General features: G+C 38.5%; 1 protein-coding gene across 1 annotated transcript in view; it reads right to left on the bottom strand.

Moving 5' to 3' along the window:
• LIN7A (lin-7 homolog A, crumbs cell polarity complex component) overlaps nt 1-18,592 on the bottom strand; it is a 156,944-nt gene that overhangs the window by 42,768 nt on the left and 95,584 nt on the right. The window contains exons 3-4 of the mRNA XM_061125195.1: nt 12,304-12,375; nt 9,565-9,774 (exon numbers count right to left, since the gene is read on the bottom strand). Coding sequence (XP_060981178.1) covers nt 9,565-9,774; nt 12,304-12,375 — 282 coding nt within the window. The remainder of the gene's footprint in view (nt 1-9,564; nt 9,775-12,303; nt 12,376-18,592) is intronic.

An 18,592-nucleotide genomic window follows, 5' to 3' on the forward strand; every position in this document is an offset into this window, starting at 1 on the left:
ACACTTCTTTCAGTATTTCATCATGAGGCAGTGTTACACTCTGAAGTACAAATTTGTGGGGTTTTTGTGTATTTCCCTGCCCCTTTTGCTTCCTTCAGCCCACACCTAGGGAACAAACAGAACTCAAAACTAGCTGAGGCAGAAGGAGAGGGCTGCATTTTCCCCCATTATCTAAAGGCTAGGTGAAGGCTGGGGTTGGGGTAAGAAGGAAGAGAAGGAGGACAAGCTTCACTGACTGTACAGGCAGAAGTAAAAGGAGAAAAGTCCTCAAAGTGGGAGGGGGAAAAGAAAGTTGCATTGTCAGAACCAGGAGTAGGGTGGAAAATACTCAGCACATACTATCCAGAGAGTAGAAAAACCAGTGTGCTTATGGGCTGTGGACAACTGATCCCTTTCGATGGTCCTGGAAACTCACAAGTCCTCTGAATTTAGAATAATGGTTTTCCATGACCAAGTCTTACTCACTGGAACTTGTAAATGTTGCCTTGTATGGAAAAAGGTCTTTGCTGATGTGATTAACTGAAGAATCTTGATCTTGAGATAAGGAGAGTATCCTGCCTTATTTAAAAGCTAAGACACTTTAGTCCTGAAGGACTCTCCAACCCTAAGGACTGTACCTCCTCTGTCCATGGGATTCTCCAGGCAAGAATACTGGAGTGGGCTACTGAGCCCGAGTCCAGGGGATCTTCCCAACCCAGGGACTGAACCCACATCTCTTATGTTTCCTGCTCTGGCAGATGGGTTCTTTACCACTAGCACCACCTGGGAAGCCAGGGAAGCTTCCACACAGAAGTTACAAGAAGAGAACTGTCTACCAGAGCCTCTGGAGGGAGTCCAGCCCTGGCTGACAGCCTGGTGTGGGGTCATTCAAGCTGACTTCTAACTTCCAGTCTCCAGAACTGTGAGAGAATAAATTCTATCAATTAAACCATCAAGTATATGGTAATTTGTCATAGCAGCTGTAAGAAACTAATACACACATGGAACAAAAATCTCATTCCTATGAGCAGCATGGAACTGACCTGAATCTCTGAGGGACTTTCCTTTATGCTAGGATAACTGGTGGCTATGTCCACAGTTACATATACCTTTATATGTATACAGGCATATCTCAGAAATACCAAGGTAAATGCCTCCTTTTCCAAAATGCTACTATTTTTAGGAACGGTTCTCCACTTTTTAAAAGTCAAAGCCCTTTATAAGAAATGGAAAAGCAATACTCATCCCAACCAAAACTGCTTATGCAAACCTATACAAGTGAAGAAACCTTGATCTTTTCTATACCATACAGGAAACCACTAGTCTTTAAAGGACTGAGAGGTTAGCTGACCCCTACGTTAGGAGGAATGAAGCCAGACCGTCTTTAAAGGACTGAGAGATTAGCTGACCCCTACGTTAGGATGAATGAAACCAGACCGCCCAGGTTACACTCTCCAGCTGTACCATTCAGTTGGCTGTGCGACCTTGGGCCAGTCACCTGATCTCTCTCTTCCTCAGTTCCCTCATTTATGAGAGTGACGATAAGAGCACTTACCACAAAAGAGCATCATGAGGAAGCAATTAACTCAATATGTAAAGTGCTTAGAATGTTGCCTGGAGGTACATATATATGCAGCTTTGACTATGTACATAGGTGCTGTTCCAAGGGGGCTTCCCTGATGGCTCAGTCGTGAAGAAGATGCCTGCCAAAAGGAGATGCGAGTTCGATCCCGGGGTCAGGAAGATCCCCTGGAGAAGGAAATGGGAGCCCACTCCAGTTTTCTTGCCTGAGAGTCCCATGGACAGAGGAGCCTGGCAGACCATGGTCCATGGGGTCGCAAAGAGGGGGGCACGACTGAGCACACAGGCGTGCTGCACTAAGACTGCAGAGAAGGCAATCAACAAAAGTGACTGCTGTCAGTGGGGCATGCGTTTCAGTGCAGAGCTTAAATGTTCAGAGAAGTCTTATGGTGTATTTCACAGTAATTTAAAAAAAATCTTTGTATTTTCTCTTTGTCCAGATAATAGATAAATAAGATTTAATATAGATTTCCCATGTGGACTCCAGAGTTTCACAAAGCTCAAATCTAGAGAGTTCTAACCTTTGTTTCATCCTCATTCCACATCTGACCGCCTTTCTGCGTAAATAATTCGGGCAATGAGTACTCACCCTACCTATGAGTACTTCACCCTTGGCAGAAGTATTTATAAAATGGGAGAAAAGCCAGGTTCCAGGAAAACAATCTATTCTGTTCCATCCCTCAACTTTTACTCATTCATTTGTTATGCTTAAAAATAAATTAGCAATGTTCATAGACTGTATCAACAGCTTTATTTAGTATTAACTACAGAGCTGGGCAAATTTAACTGCCATTTCCCCACCAATGATGCTTAAAAACAATGCCTGGATTTCAGGAGCTAATGAAGGTCTCCTTTTCACTATGACATAGATTCAAATTTCTTGTGCTTTTATTTTCTCTTTCTAACCTCTGCCTCCCTGTTCCCCACCTGCCTTCTCCCCCGTCAGTATAGGAGGCTATCATACTGATTCTTTTGGACCTTCTCCCTTTTAAAATATTACTATGAAATAATTATTAAGTCAGATGCAGTTGAAAAGAAGTGTACAAGGAGACCCTGTGGACCCTTTAGCCAACTTTCCTCAATAAACATCTTGTAAAGAAACAACTGATTTTTTTAGTATTAAAATCAGGGCATTGACAGGCACAATCCTGGAGCTTACTCAGATTTCCTTGGGATTTACTTTTTCAGTAACCAATTATTACACTTGGTAAGCATCAGTTATGTTAATAAGAAAGGCTGAAATTCACTTTTATGCATGTATTTGGTATGGGCTTGGGGGTGCAAAGGTGTATCCATTTCTCTGTGTCTATCTGTGGGTGTGTGTGCATGTGCGTATGTGTAAAAGAGAAAGAGAGAGAGAGAAACAAGCTCTGGCCCTATCCATTCACAAGACTTTTTTGAGGAACAGATGAGAGAATCTTAGGTAAATACTGTTCATAAATTGTAAAGTACTAAATTAAAAAACAATTATATTGTATTCCATGCCTAATACTTCCATTTAAGATAAATTTCCCATTAGTAAGGTACACAGAGCGCCTCCTTACACGTACGAGGAGAGTGTGTGTGTTTGCGTGTGTGTAGGGGTTTACAGGAGTCTGAGCAAAATACCATCTGGAAACACAGAGTCACAGAGTTAGAAGGGACCTTGGGGTCAACTGTTGTAGCCCTCTATATTGTACACATAATATGAAGTATTCTTGCCAGTTGGTCTTCTAATCTTTGATTAAAACTTCAAAACTTCAAAATCAAAGTTTAATCTTTGATTAAAACTTCATATTGTGACTTGTGATTCTGTCTTTTTCACAATAAGCCTTTCCTAAAATCTGCCTTCCCTGTGGCTTTCCCCCACTGGCCTTGGCTCTGCCATCTGCTGCCTCGCACAATGGCGGACACGTGAAGGCAGTCATCGCTCCCCTGAGTCTCTTCTCTGTCCTAAACAAGCATTCTTCCTGTACAAGACTGCTTGACTCAGGACGAGCTTCTTGTTCTTTGCAAAGTTGGAATCAGGATCAGAGCGCAGTGGGGTGTGAGCTGAACAAATCTCTTCTTCCTTCCATGTTTATACATATTTGTATTAATGGCCCCTATAATCACATTTTCCCCCCTTAACTTGCTTCAGATTTCTCTTAAAATCAATTGAAACCCCCTACACATTTTTTTTTCTTCAGGGTTGTTTTTTTTTTTCCTTCAGGTTTTGATATTTAGCCATTCCTTCCTGATTCTGCCTAATTTTGATTTTCCCTGCCTGATTCCCTGGCGATTCAGACTGTAAACAGTCTGCCTGCAAGGCAGGAGACCCGGGTTGGTCCCTGGGTTGGGAAGAGCCCCTGGAAATGGCTACCCACTCCAGCATTCTTGCCTGGAGAATCCCATGGAGAGAGAAGCCTAGTGGGCTACAGTCCATGGGAAAGAATTGGACACAACTGAGCTACTAACATACTTCCTGATTCTGCACATAGGTAGAATGTTTGGCAAATGGGCAGGAATTCACATAGATTCTTATTAAATTTAGCTTACTGTACCATTCCATTGGCATTTTTTTTTTCCTTTTCATATATCCAGACCCAATCACTAAATGTATTTACTGTTCCTGCTGGCTCCACACTGGCTGCAACCTTCATATATGGCCCTTTAGTTCTTTCTTGATATTGCTGATGATACATTTGGGTATAAAAGAGTGAAAAGGAGATCATTAGGAAGCTATAAATTCTAACTGTAACATTTTGACTTCCTGTTAACTTTAAGTTTTAACTGAGTATTCAGTTCTAAGTTTTTATTGAGGGTTGACCTAAGAAGTAGCCATGCGCAAAAGGCCTCGGCATTTTCTATAAAATTGTATTAGGTAATTCAATATCTCATTTGTAAAAATCCCAGGGGAAATTTCTCCTGGAGCTCAGGGACAGAAAAAAAAGTCTCTACCAACGATGGCTGAGCTGGTGTGAGTCTCCTGTTCTGATTTCTAAGACAATGAAAGAAAAAAATATTACTTGCTCTATTGCTCTATCTTTTAAAAATTTCTATTTATTTTTTCTCCCTTTCTATGCCATGACGTGCCATGTTAATAATTCTTCATTAACATGTTTTACTTTTTACCAGATATCATGATTAAAAAAAAAGTAGTCGTTCAATCACGTCCAACTCTCGCAACCCCTTGGGCTGTAGCCTACCAGGTTCCTCTGTCTATGGAATTCTCTAGGTGAGAATAGTGGAGTGGGTGGCCAGATCAAACCCAGGTCTCCTGCACTTCAGGAGGACCCTTTACTATCTGAGCCACCAGAGAAGCCCAGATAATCATGATATATCCCTTCTAAATGCAGTAGAGCATACATGTAAACATACATAATCAAGACATCTTTTCAGGTATCTTTTCAGATGTTTAAAAGTCCATGCAACAATTTCCTTACTTTTTAAGTAGGACAGTAGGAAATTTTCCCCAGAAGACTTGTACTACTTGACTTCAGCCCTTCAAATCACTCTTGCAAAATTTGTTCTCAGTTTAGGATGGTATGTTCTGAAAATATTCCGTATTAATTTTCCCAAATGGTACTTTACTTTAAAGTGTAAACTGGATCATTTGCTAACATTTTCTCTTTTGTGGTCCTTCCATTACAGAACAATTTTTTTTTCATTAAATACTGCTATCTGCCTGGAATTATTTATATTGAGAAGACGTGTGGATTTAGTGTTAGCAGCCCAGGGTTATTGCCTTGGATTAACTACTTTGACTGACAATTGGAAACCCACTAGGTCATGAAATTTCTCACTTACAGAATGAAAACTACCTTTTGATGAATACCTGATAAATACTAGGTGCTGTTAAAATGTATATAACTTACCTTTAGGTACTTTAAAATAGGTAGTTTACAATACATAGTTTGATTTTATAGATATGCAATATTTTACATTACAAATTGAGAAGCCTAAATCAGTCTAGGTGGTCAGCAAACATTACATCAGAAAGGTATGACTCCAGAGGCTGGTTGCACTACAAAAGCCTTTGTTATACCCATCTTAAGGATGTTTTGTTTACTAGCAACAGTTTTTCAGAAATGGATTCTTACTGGCAAAATTAGTGACTTATGAACTAGCATGATAAATGGAACTTAATCAACAAAATTAAAGGTTTTAAATATAACTGGAATACTAAAGATACTGGAGATATTTCCCACCTTTGCATGACCAGGTTGCAAAATTCTTAAGGAGGCTCACAGCTTGCACCAAAGGATTAGTGGCACAAGTTTGATCACTAAAGCTTCTTATTTCCAACTGCCAGTTTAATAGAATTTCTGGTTGTCTGATGCTGACTATAACAAAAATCTTGGCTCTGGAATGTTATTTCATCTGCCTCAAATAAACCCTTTTTTCAAGGTAATGTTTGGAACATCTGAATGGACCAAGAACTAGGATGTTATCAAACTTAACAGAATGAGTCTATTAATGCCTTTTTGCTAATAAATGTTTGCTAAAAGAAGCTCTTATGGACAACAGACTTTGCTTTAAAACTTACATAACTAGCATTAGCAATATCATAGGGGGACTGCTAACTCTCTTCAAGTTCCTTCACTAACCACACTTACACACTTCATTTGTGTGTAACAAATTATCACAGGATAGTTCTCAACAGACATTTTGCCTCATTTTAATTTTCATTCAACCTCTTAAAATTAGTCCCTGCTCACCTTATTCAGATTAGGAAATTCAGTTTAGGGCTTATTAATCCATTAAATAAATCCTTTTCTACTGACTGGAAAAGGTCAGTCTTCATCCCAGTTCCCAAGAAGGGTAGTACTTGAATGTTCTAACCATCGGACAATTACACTTACCTCCCATGCTAGTAAGGTCATGCTTAGAATCTTGTGTGCTAGGCTTCAGCATTACATGAACCAAGAACTTCCAGATGCCCAAGCTGGGTTTCGAAATAGCAGAAAAACCAGAGATCAAATTGCCAACATTTGTTGGATCACAGAAAAACCAAGGGAATTCCAGAAAAACATCTACCTCTGTTTCATCGACTATGCTGAAGGCTTTGACTGTGGATCATAACAAACTGTGGAAAGCTCTTAAAGAGAGGGGAATACCAGACCACCTTACCTATCTCCTGAGAAACCTGTATGCGAGTTAAGAAGCAAGAGTTGGAGCTCTGTATGGAACAGATAACTGGCTCAGGACTGAGAAAGGGGTATGAGAGGGCTGCCTGCTGTCACCCTATTTAACCTATACATTGAGCTTCCCTGGTGCCTCAGATGGTAAACAATCTGTCTGCAGTATGGGACACCTGGGTTCAATCCCTGGGTTGCGAATATCCCCTGGAGGAGGGAATGGCAATCCACTCCACTATTCTCGACTGGAGGATTCCATGAACATAGGAGCCTGGCGGGCTCCGGGGCTGTGGAGAGTTGGACACGACTGAGCGACCAGCACACACTGGGCACGTCATGAGCAATGCTGGGCAGGATGAGTCACAAGCCGGAATCAAGACGGGCAGGAGAAACGTCAGCAACCTCAGCTATGCAGATCACAGCACTCTGATGGCACAAAGCGAAGAGGAACTAAAGAGCCTCTTGATGAGGGTGAAGGAGGAGAGGGAAAGAGCTGGCTTAAAACTAAATGTTAACAAAACTTAAGATCATGGCATCCGGCCCCATTACGTCATGGCAAATAGCAGGGGAAAAGGTAGAAGTAGTGACAGATTTCCGATTCTTGGGCTCTAAAATCACTGCGGATGGTGACTGCAGCCATGAAATCAGAATACAACTGCTTCTCAGCAGGAAAGCTACAACAAACTTAGACAGTGTGCTCTGTATAGTCAAGGCTATGGTCTTCCCAGGAGTAATGTAAGGTTGTGAGAGCTGGACTAGAAAGAAGGCAGAGTGCCATAGAATTGATGATTTCAAACTGGGATGACTCCCGAGGGTTCCAAGGATATCAAGGATATCAAACCAGTCAATCTTAAGGGAAATCAACCCTGAATATTCATTGGAAGGACTGACGCTGAAGATGAAGCTCCAGTATTTTGGTTACCTGATGCAAACAGCCAACTCATTGGAAAAGTCCCTGATGCTGGGAAAGATTGAAAGCAGGAGAAGAGGATGTCAGAGAATGAGGTGGCTGGATGGCATCACCGACGCAATGGACATGAACCTGGGCAAACTCTGGGAGATGGTGAGGGCCAGGGAGACCTGGCATGGTGCAGTCCATGGGGTCTCAAAGAGTTGGACATGACTGGGTGACTGAAGAACAACAATCTATTAAATCCATGGATACTGAGTGGTAGAGTCTGACGTGTCTGATTCCATTGCTTCAGTTCTGCCCACAGTCTGCCAGATGAAGTCTCAGATCATTGCACGGAATGGCGAAGTGATTATTAAATGCCAACAGCTCTGTTCCCTACAAATGTATGGGTTAAACGAAGATTCTTTTGCCCTTTTGACAGACAGCTTAAATAAAGGCAACTAAATATTGATTTAATATAAATTTCCTGTGGCTTTACATAAATACACTTACTATGAATATATTTTTGGTTCTTTTAAAAATATATATACTCTTCCTTTGATCTACTCAATACATTCAGAGAAATCATAAATTCACACAGTGAGGCACAGATTACTTTGTGACATAATTGCATGACCTAGCTTTAGAGTCCTCCCCTAGAAAACTTGACTATGAAATTATCAGTTGAAACATGCTTTGAAAAAGTGCTAGTTATCTAAATGTCAATAAAAAGCTCATCTTAAAGCATTGTTGCATAGAAAAAAGTAAATGAAATGGTAATTTTAGAATTGGAATGCTGAAGGGATATAAAATATTCATGGATTGGTGATTTTGATGTACATGAGAGATCAGCAGAGTTGAATAATTTGGGGTTCCATAAAACTACTAGTCAGGCCAAAAAAATTCAAGATATAAATACAGAAGAATTTATTTCATGGCTATAAACAAAATATCACCTTTCAAATGCATTTATTTTGGATATTATGTCCTTAGCAGAAATCACTATGACCACAAAGAACACAAATCTTATTTTTTTAAACCTTAAGTTCTTAGAAGACAGATCCCAGGTGAAAAGAAAGGTAAGTTTTGATATGTTTCTATTCATACTTCTGAAATTTTTGCTTTTGGGTTATTATTTTTTATTTAAGTAGAAGTTATAAGGGAAGAATTATTCATTTCACATGACACCATCTCATTAACAACTCATTATTACATGTGGAGGTAATGGCATCCAAAGAATATGAGGCTGTAAAAAAATATATGTTCATACTTTTAACTTCATGTGAAAACTAAGATAAATATAATGGATACTCGCTCTTTTTTTTTTTTTCTGGGAAAGGGGCTAATATATTTTTATTTCACTGTAGCTGTTTACTTGACTTAAAGAATTACCTGTGCATTAGTCTTTTCCATGTGTGTTATTATTATACGTATTAAAGCCATCCTTCCTCTATAATGAAAGTGAAAAACAAATAGGGTAAAAGTTCTAGCTTTGTTTTTTAAATGTGTATATTTGCTTACAGTAACTTTGAACAACTCAATGGACATGAATTTGAGCAAACTCCGAGGGAAAAAATGAATTTGAGCAAATTCATTCATATCTCTGATGAAGGAAAGGGGAGTCTGGTGTGCTGCAGTCCATGGGGTTGCAGAGTCAGACACAACTCAGCGACTGAATAACAACAAACTTTGAATAAAAGTGACTTGAAATTATGTTCTTTTAAGTATTAATTCAATTAGAGTATTATGTGGGGAAAATTCTACTAGCTGGAATAATATCTTGGGATGATTTTCCCAGGAGATCCTCTTTATTATCCCTGAACAAGACAAAATGAGACATCAAAGCTATAAAATTATCTCTTTTGTAGGTTTGATATCCATCAATGCTTAGGAAGTTGTTTGGACACAAAATAAAGATTTGCTCTAGGATTTCAATACTGATTCAATAACAGTGGTGGGGGGAGGGGAGGATGTACTTAGAGTGAAAAACCTCTGATTATGTTATGAACATACCACTCCATTCACTGACAGCAGCTGGTCTCCTCTCTTGAGGCCTCCGTGTCTTTCAGCCACCCCTCCAGGAATGATGCGAGAGATATAAATGGGAGAATTTTGCTCCTTTCCTCCCATCACGTTAAAACCAAGGCCTTCATCTGTCTTTGGCAGTTCGACTACCCGAGGGTGGGAATGGCCTTCACTAGCTGCAAAAGCTGCAACTGTAGCCTGAAAGAAAAGATGATCATTTGGTGATAAATGAGGGAAATAAGGCTATTCACACGGTTTGCAGTGTAGACCAGGCAACTCCTCCTATTTTTATAGCATTCTCCTGTGAAAGAAAGAATACAAAAGGGAGGGGCTTTCTTCATTTAGATGTCCTGCATTTCCTTTCTCTGGTAAAGCTCAGCCCAGCTATTTCCACCTTTCTACGTCTTACCCATTATGATAAAGTTTTCCCTTTTTCATAAAGATCTTTCCCAGAGACCTTGGTTAGATGCAATTCCTCCTATCCTTGGATTCCAAATAGCTTTGGTGCATATAATACCTACATACAGTACATAAACTATAATTATTGCATATTACGTGTGGATCACCAGCACCTTAAGGGCTGAGATTGTGGCCTCCACTTTTTTGTATTACACAGTCTAACCGGGTGTTTGTGCATGCATGAAGTAGCTTCAATTGTGTCTGACTCTGTGACCCTATGGTCACACATGGGGTCACACATGGGGCTCTCTAGGCAAGAATACTGGAATGGATTGCCGTGCCCTCCTCCAGAGGATCTTCCTGATCCAGGGATCGAACCTGCATCCCTTACATTTCCTGAATTGGTGGCCAGGTCCTTTACCACTAGCGACACCTGATAAATATTCATAAATATTTACTCAATACACCACGTATATATACACACACACATATATATATATACACACATATATGTTTCTATATGCATACATATATATACATATACATGTACCCTGATGAATACATCTAGAATTTTGCTATTGTGAAACCACTGGCTTAGCAAATTTAGTTCCTTTTTCCCTAAATTGAAATTGCCTAAAAGAAAAAAAAGCTAAAACAAAATAATAGATTCAAACAGATTATAATATTTCACATCAGTATTCCATATTATTATGAGAGGTCCTCTTATCTGGCACAGGTTTTTTTCCCCCTATATTTAAAATTAATATTTCAACTACTCTAGCAATGTAGGTAAAATGAGAAGCCCATGGTTTTACACCTAGATGTACAAAATGCAATTTAATATGGACATAAGTTTATTTTAAAATTCATATATATTAGTTTAAAAAAATAAGTTAAAGAAACAACTTACCATTAGTTTTCACCCCCTCCCTTCCATGGAAATAAAGAAAGAATATTGCCTGCTTCTTATTTTCCACCTCCAGTAACCTGCCTTAACCACAGCTGGTTAGATGTCTTTTATAAAGTGATTTACTCAACACTGTGAAAATACTGATTCCCAACAACTGTACGTTCCTTTTCACACACAGCATTAACACATCAACTTAGCATTATGTCACTGTCTGCATTTAGTGAAAGATAGTGAATGAAATGGAAATAATGGCTTGTTTTTAGCTACATGCATTTGCTCATGCAAACCCTGTTCTCATGCATAGATTTTAATGGCTGACATGGATGCAATGCAGACAGCCCAGAAACAACCAGAAAATATTGTGCTATTGCAACATTATGCTGCTATCCTGCTGTTCTACATGAATAAGAAATGAGAATGGTAAAATACTACATAATTCACTTTCCCCTTAATTAAACCATGTAGGGATCATTTTTCTGTGTGTGTTTCACTTCAGTACAAGCAAAGCATGATGTAATGATAATAATACCCTTTTTGTGCCTGGGTTAAAAAAAATTAAAAAAAAAACAAAAAAAAAATATTCACAAGTCTACAGTGTTCAGTTACAGAATGAAAACTTAAAAGTCAGGAGAGAAACCAAGTAAGAGGTGATGTAACACAAAAGAATTAAATGGAAAATTCTGATTATTTTCAACAGTTATTTCTTATATATTATTAGAAACAGAAAAGCTTTTAAAAAGCAAATGTTTATCTACTATAACATTTCTGCACTTATAAAATAAGAACTGCACTAGTGATTTTAGGTTAAAACTGTTATTTCCTATGGCCTATTTCCCATATAATCTCACGATCCTACTGTTGTAACATTTTCATTCGTAGGGTCTCTGCAATCTCTGGATTGGAGTTTTTCAAGAGCAAATGTAGTCTCTACCATAATAGCTGACAAGCCTTCCCTTTAGGTCAATATTGTATTCGTTCAGCTGCTCTGCTGAGTAGTACATGGGCAAATCCTGCACCAGTGGGTATCAGGTGAGTTCTTGCCATGTCTAGCTTGAGTCAAACCTTTAGACTTGTGCAAATAAATTTCCATGCATTGAATAGTGAACAGGTTCTTTTGGATCAGAAGAATGTGTCAGAAGTATTTCCTACGATGAACCAGTAGATTTGCTTGTGCCAAATGAACATTTAGTGAGTTTAATGAAATCATTCTCCTTTCTTAAGCTACAGAAGCAGCAGAAACGTTCAATTTTCCATTAGGATTTTTACCTGGGAAGTAGTACTGGTTCTAGACTCTGGGCTGCCACTGATGTCTAAATTCTCTTACAGTGTACACACGAGAAAACCTGAAACACACACGCGCACAATCAATTACTAGATCACTGGGGTTACGTCTGTTTCTAAAGCTGCTCAAGTCTTACCTTTGCTGTGGCCCTGGCGCGGAATTCGGGACAGCCATTAACAGTTATCGTTTCATGCATGTATTGATACACCTAAAATGTGCACATAAAAAAAGAATGCGTAAGAACATTAAGAATATCAATTCTTTCATTGCAGATAGGACAATAAATTTTCATTGTTAAGACACAAGTTCCCTATCACAAAGTGAAACAGGTCTGGATCAATTATCCTGATGATTTGATCCAAAAGTTCCTCCTATTTTTTTTTTTGGATGGGGTGGAGGAAATTGCTGTAGAAAAGATAAGGCAATCACTTTTATTCAGAAGTTTTAAATTTGGCATCCTTGTTTATCAAGTAATAAAACTTTTATATCTGGTTTTATTAAAAAAAAACCCTTTGGTAAAAATTTTTATCATTATTTACAGTTCTCTCTCTCAAATATGTAATAAAAATGATGTATATAGTTATTTCCTGAATCTAGGTGATACTTTAAAAATAGTTTTCAAAATTAATATTCCACAACACTGAGATTACAATATCTTTTCCTTGAACATTGGAAGGCATGCATGTTGGAATGTGTTACTGATACATATCCATAATTTGTAACTACAGAGATTCAGGAGCAAATACAAGTAAAGTAAGAGAATCTCAGAAGTGATATACAGAACAACATATCAACCACAGGTTCATGTTAACATTGAGGTGAAACAGAGAGAATGGAGGCGTAAAATCTGAGTCTACAGTGACTCAGTTATAGTAAGCACATAGGTTTTGCTGACTAATGGACCTGTGTTTGAGCCTTTTAATACAATTTGGGAACTATGAGGTCTTGGTTGAACCACTTTACCACTTTGATTCTTTTTGTCCATCTGAAAAATGAGTAAATAAGAATAATTATTTAGTATGGTTCCTTTCATCTGAAATAACACTCTCAGAACGCCAACCCCAACAGGTACCTCTTAGAAAGAACATATTATTACTAAGTATGATTCTAGACACAACTATAGAGATTTTTTGAAACATAACAGAAATACTGTTTTTCCTCTAAACTACCAGGGATGGGGCTAGGAAATCAGTCGCTAAAATATATTGCTTAATTTTAAATAAACTGAACTGTAGAAGATGACTTTTAAAGGACAGTTTGAAGAAGATGTTTTGAAAAATAACATGATTAAATATGCTTGTTATATGCTCATTTTGAAGATTTAAATAATAAATCTTCCCATGGTGGGAACTGTTCATGCATGCCACATCAAGCCTCTCATTTAAGTTGCTAAAGTAAGAGTCCTGTCTTTCTCTTACTCCCAGCTTAGGTCTCTTCCTGGATTCAGTTTCCTCAAAGTGGCACCTCCCTCTTCCCATGGTGGTTCAGACAGTAAAGAATCTGCCTGCAAAGCAGGAGACCCGAGTTTAATCCCTGGGTCAGGAAGATCCCCTGGAGAAGGAAATGGCAACCCACTCCAGTATTATCGCCTGGCAAATCCCATGGACAGAGGAGCCTGGCAGGCTACAGTCCATGGAGTCGTAAAGGGTTGGATATGACTGAGCGACTAAGCCCAAGACAGCAAAGCACAAAGGTAAAAGTCCATTTGGCATTATACTGGAGCATATTTCAGGAGTGACCTGGAAGCTACATCAATAAAAGATAAAATCGGAAAATTTAAATTGAAGATTTTTTTTCCTTTCTATTAATCTTACTTTATATGCTTAAGTTAAAAGTTATTAAGGTCAATTTAAAAGTTGATCAATTCATCCATCCAATAACCATTCATTAAGTGTCTGGGACTAATTTCCCAACATTTTTTTATTGGCTCATTTCTCAAATACATTTGGTTGAAAATCCCCACTAGTGCTGATTCATCTTCCCCAGGTAGCATATTTAAGGAGGAGAAAGACAAAGTAGTCTGGACTAGAAAGGCAGAAGGACTACTTAGAATCTACCTTTTATCTTGTACTTCCACTAAATAACCGGTTTATCCAATTTCTGTAGGAAGTCTAAACAGGGAAGAGCACAGTTTTCTGAAAAGCATTTTGTGGAACTGGGATCTGTTCATTCAAATTCTTCAGATTATCAAAAATAGCTGCTATACATGCTTCCATGCTACTTCCGAGACGGTACATCATTTTGTTTCATAGAAATAGCCCTTCCACAAATGCCGCTTATTTGCTCTTACAGCCTATTTAAGAGGAAGATTTTCTCTAGCCTGTTTCACTTGTTAAAACTCTCTCAAATTTGACCCCTTTGCTCCATCCTGACTCACTATCTGTTGCTCAAAGCACTGCATTAATGTCAATTGGGTCTTTCCACCAACAGAGCACTATGGACTTTAGTTATCACCATCAACCAGACCATGCTGCTGTGGTGCTCCTGGCTCGCTGTTGCCCTTACAGTAAAGGCTGCAAAGTCAAATGCTTACAAAAGTCCAGCCAGCAAAACAATGCAGAACCCAGGCTCCTCTCTTTAGTCTTGTTTTCCTACTTCCTTTCCTCCTCTCTGAGCATTAACCAGACACAGCACACCCTTGAGTTGTTCAGGCCTTTGCACAGGCCGTGTGTTCTGTTTGGAATGCCCTTCCATCAGGAAGACTCTCATTTATCTAAGTTTAACACAATCTACAGATTCAATGCAATTCTTATCAAAATTCCAAAGACATTTTTCATAAAAATAGAACATAATCCTAAAATTTATATGGAACCACAAAAGACCTTGAATAGACAAAGCAATCTTGAAAAAGGAGAACAAAGCTGGAGGCATCACCCAACTTGTTTTCCAACTGTACTACAAAGCTGTAGTGACCAAAACTGTATGGTGTTGACACAAAACCAGACATAGATCAGTGCGACAGACTGGAGAGCCCAGAATTAAACCTGAGCGTGAATGGTCGATTAATTTATGATAATGGAAATAAGCGTACACAATAGGGAAAGAGCGGTCTTACAGATAAACACTGCTGAGAGAACTGTACAGCCACAGGCAAGAGGATGGAACTAAACACTGATCTTGGACCATACGCACAAATTCATTCAAGGTGGATTAGACATTTGAATGTTAGACCTAAAACCATAAAACTCACAGAGGAAAACATAGGTGGTAAGCTTCTTGATAGTGGTCTTAGTGGTCTTAGAGATAATTTTTTGGATCTGACGCTAAAAGCAAAGGTAACAAAAGCAAAAATAAACAAATGAGACGACATCAAATTAAAAAGTTTCTGCACAGCAAGGGAAGCCATCAACAAAATGAAAAAGCAACTTACTGAATGGGAGAAAATATCTGCAAATCACATATCTGATAAGAGGATAATATTCAAAATATACGAACTCACACAACTCAACAGCAAAAACAAAACAATCTAATTTAAAAATGGGCAGGGGATCTGAATAGACAGTTTTCCAGAGAAGACATACAGATGGCCTACAGGCACAGGAAAGGAAGCTCAGCGTCACTAACACATCACTAATCATCAGGGGATGCAAATCAAAACCATGATGAGATATCATCTCACACCTGTTAGAATGGCTATTACGGAAAAGACAAGAAATAGCAAGAGTTGGAGAGGATGTGGAGAACAGAAAGCTGCCCTGCACTGTTGGTGCAATTGTAAATTAGTGTAAAGTGAAAGTGAAGTCGCTCAGTTGTGTCCAACCCTTTGCGACCCCATGGACTGCAGCCTACCAGGCTCCTCTGTCCATGGGATTTTCCAGGCAAGAGCACTGGAGTGGGATGCCATTGGCTTCTCCAGAGGATCTTCCCGGGGATGGAACCTGGGTCTCCCACACTGTAGGCAGATGCTTTACTGTCTGAGCCACCAGGGAAGTCCCATTAGTGTAACCACTATGGAAAATATTGCGGAATTTCCTCAAAAAATTAAAAACAGAACTGCATTATGATCCAGTAATTCCACTTCTGAGTATTCACCCAGAGAAAATGAAAACACTGACTCAAAAAGATATACGCACACACCATGTTCACTGCAGCATTATTAAGGCGAGCCAAGGTATAGAGACAAACTAGGCAGATATCAATGGATAAACATGCAACGGGATACTAGTTAGCCAAAGAATAAAATCTTGCAATTTGTTATAAAGTAGATGGATCCTGAAGGCATCATGCTAACTAAAATCAGTCAGACAGAGAAACATAAATACCATATGATCTTACTTATATGTGGCATGTAAAAAAACAAACAAACAAAAAAAAAAACAAGCAAACAAATAAAACCAAGCTCATAGATATAGAAAACAGATCGGTGGTTGCCAGAGAAGGGGGATGGTGTGGGCAAAAAGGTCCAAACTTCAGTTACAAAATCAGTCCTGGGAATACAGTGGACAGCAAGGTCACTGCAGTTAACAGTACTTGTGTACATATGCCTGCTTAGTCATGTCTGACTCGTTGCGACCCCATGGAGCTATGTATTGGATATTTGAAAGTTGCTAAGACAGCAGATCATAAAAGTCCTCCTCACAAGGAAAAAAAGAAAAAAATTTGTAACTATTCACAGTTATGGATGCTAACTAGACTAACTGTGGTGATTATTTCAGAATGTAGACAAATATTGAATTGCTATGCTGTACATTTGAAACTAATATATGTTAATTATATTTCAATAAAAAATAAGAGGAGGAAAATTGAAGCGCAAAAGCAAAAAATAATTTTCTAAGAGTCTGAGAGAAATACAAATTAAGAATAATTATCCTTAACACCCCAGTATGAATTGTGAATTTAAAAACGGGCTACACAAGAAGTAGTGTGTATAGATAACTGCACAGGCTCTGAAGGAAACAAACCCTGAGCCACTTATTAATTGTATGATCTTGATCAGTTACTTGATTTCTCTGCAGCTCAATTTTTAATTTGAAAAATGTGCTTAAAGCAGCAACTAACTTGTAGTTCTTCTGTTGTAAAGATTCAATGAGATACGAACTGTCCATAGGATATAGTAAATGCATAAAAAATTAATTACTATTATCACTGTTTAATGCTTCCCAATGTATTTGACCCTGGGAACTTTGAGGAAGAATCTTCTAGGACTAGGAGGCTGTGAACACTTTTAGGAAAAATTGATGAAAGACTGTGGTTCTCCATAATTATTAAGACTGGGAAGACCCAGAGGAATTGGGTGGAGAGGGAGGTGGGAGGGGGGATGGGGAATACATGTAAATCCATGGCTGATTCATGTCAATGTATGACAAAAACCACTACAATAAAATAAAAAATAAAAAAAAATTTAAAAAAAGACTGTGGTTCTCAACTAGGGACAATTTTGCCCCCACCTCCAGAAGACACTGAGCAATGTCTGGAAACATCTTGGGTTGCTACAGATGGGGAGAGTGATGGTGTTGCTGGCCTTTAGTATGTAGAGGCCTGGGATGCTGCTAAACATCCTACAATGGTCAGGGTAGCCTGCCCCCACTCCAATAATGAATTATCTACCGAAACGCCAATGAAGCTGAGATTGGAAAACCCTGAACTAATAAATAAAGATACCTATTTTCTTTCGATATGTAATAATTAGTGAGCTGTAAAATATAACTTGTATAGCACTGAGTAAAGGGTCTTGTAAATGTTCAATGAATAACTTTTGGAGTCAAATATCAAGTATAGGCCAAGTGTAGTGCTAAGCATTTTTATATCTGAGTTCATTTCATTCTCACAACTTGTGGTTCAGGCATTCTGCACACAAGAAAACAGCCGTGGAGATGGCAACATGCCCACAAATCACACAGCTAGTCAGTGGTCAGTTTGGTCCAGAAATTCATATCTAACTGCCTCCCACATCTTTCCTCTTTTAACCACATCAGGTCTTCTTATACTGAGACATCAGACCACTACTGTTTTGACAGCATGTGTTGAAACAGATGTGCAGCTGTCACAAGTTTTTATATTCAGAATAAAAGTTTCTGGATTTTATATGGTATCTACCACTAAACAAGTGGTGGTTGTAAATTTACAAACAAATATATCACTCCAAATGAAAGTGAAACAGCATTTTAATCCTCTTTCCTGGTTATAACATAACTAAGTGAGATCGAGCATTATTGTCAGCTTTCATCTTATAAAATACAATAGATTCTGATTACTTGGCTTTCAAAATTGAGCTATAAAGGTCATGTTCTAAGTCAAAGCCTGGAGACATTAATTATTTTTTCATTAGTTGTGTCATCTTATGAACGTTTCTTAGCCTTTTATTTCCTAAGGGGCAAAGCCTATCCCTGCCTATCTTACTTTTCAAGGACAATTGTAAAAGTATAAATTTTTGAAGAAAGTTGTTAGGGAAAGCTAAAGTACTTTCCAGACACCCTGATAAAGCT

The sequence above is a fragment of the Dama dama genome, chromosome 3 (assembly GCF_033118175.1).
Source record: "Dama dama isolate Ldn47 chromosome 3, ASM3311817v1, whole genome shotgun sequence".
NCBI classification, from domain to species: Eukaryota; Metazoa; Chordata; class Mammalia; order Artiodactyla; family Cervidae; genus Dama; species Dama dama.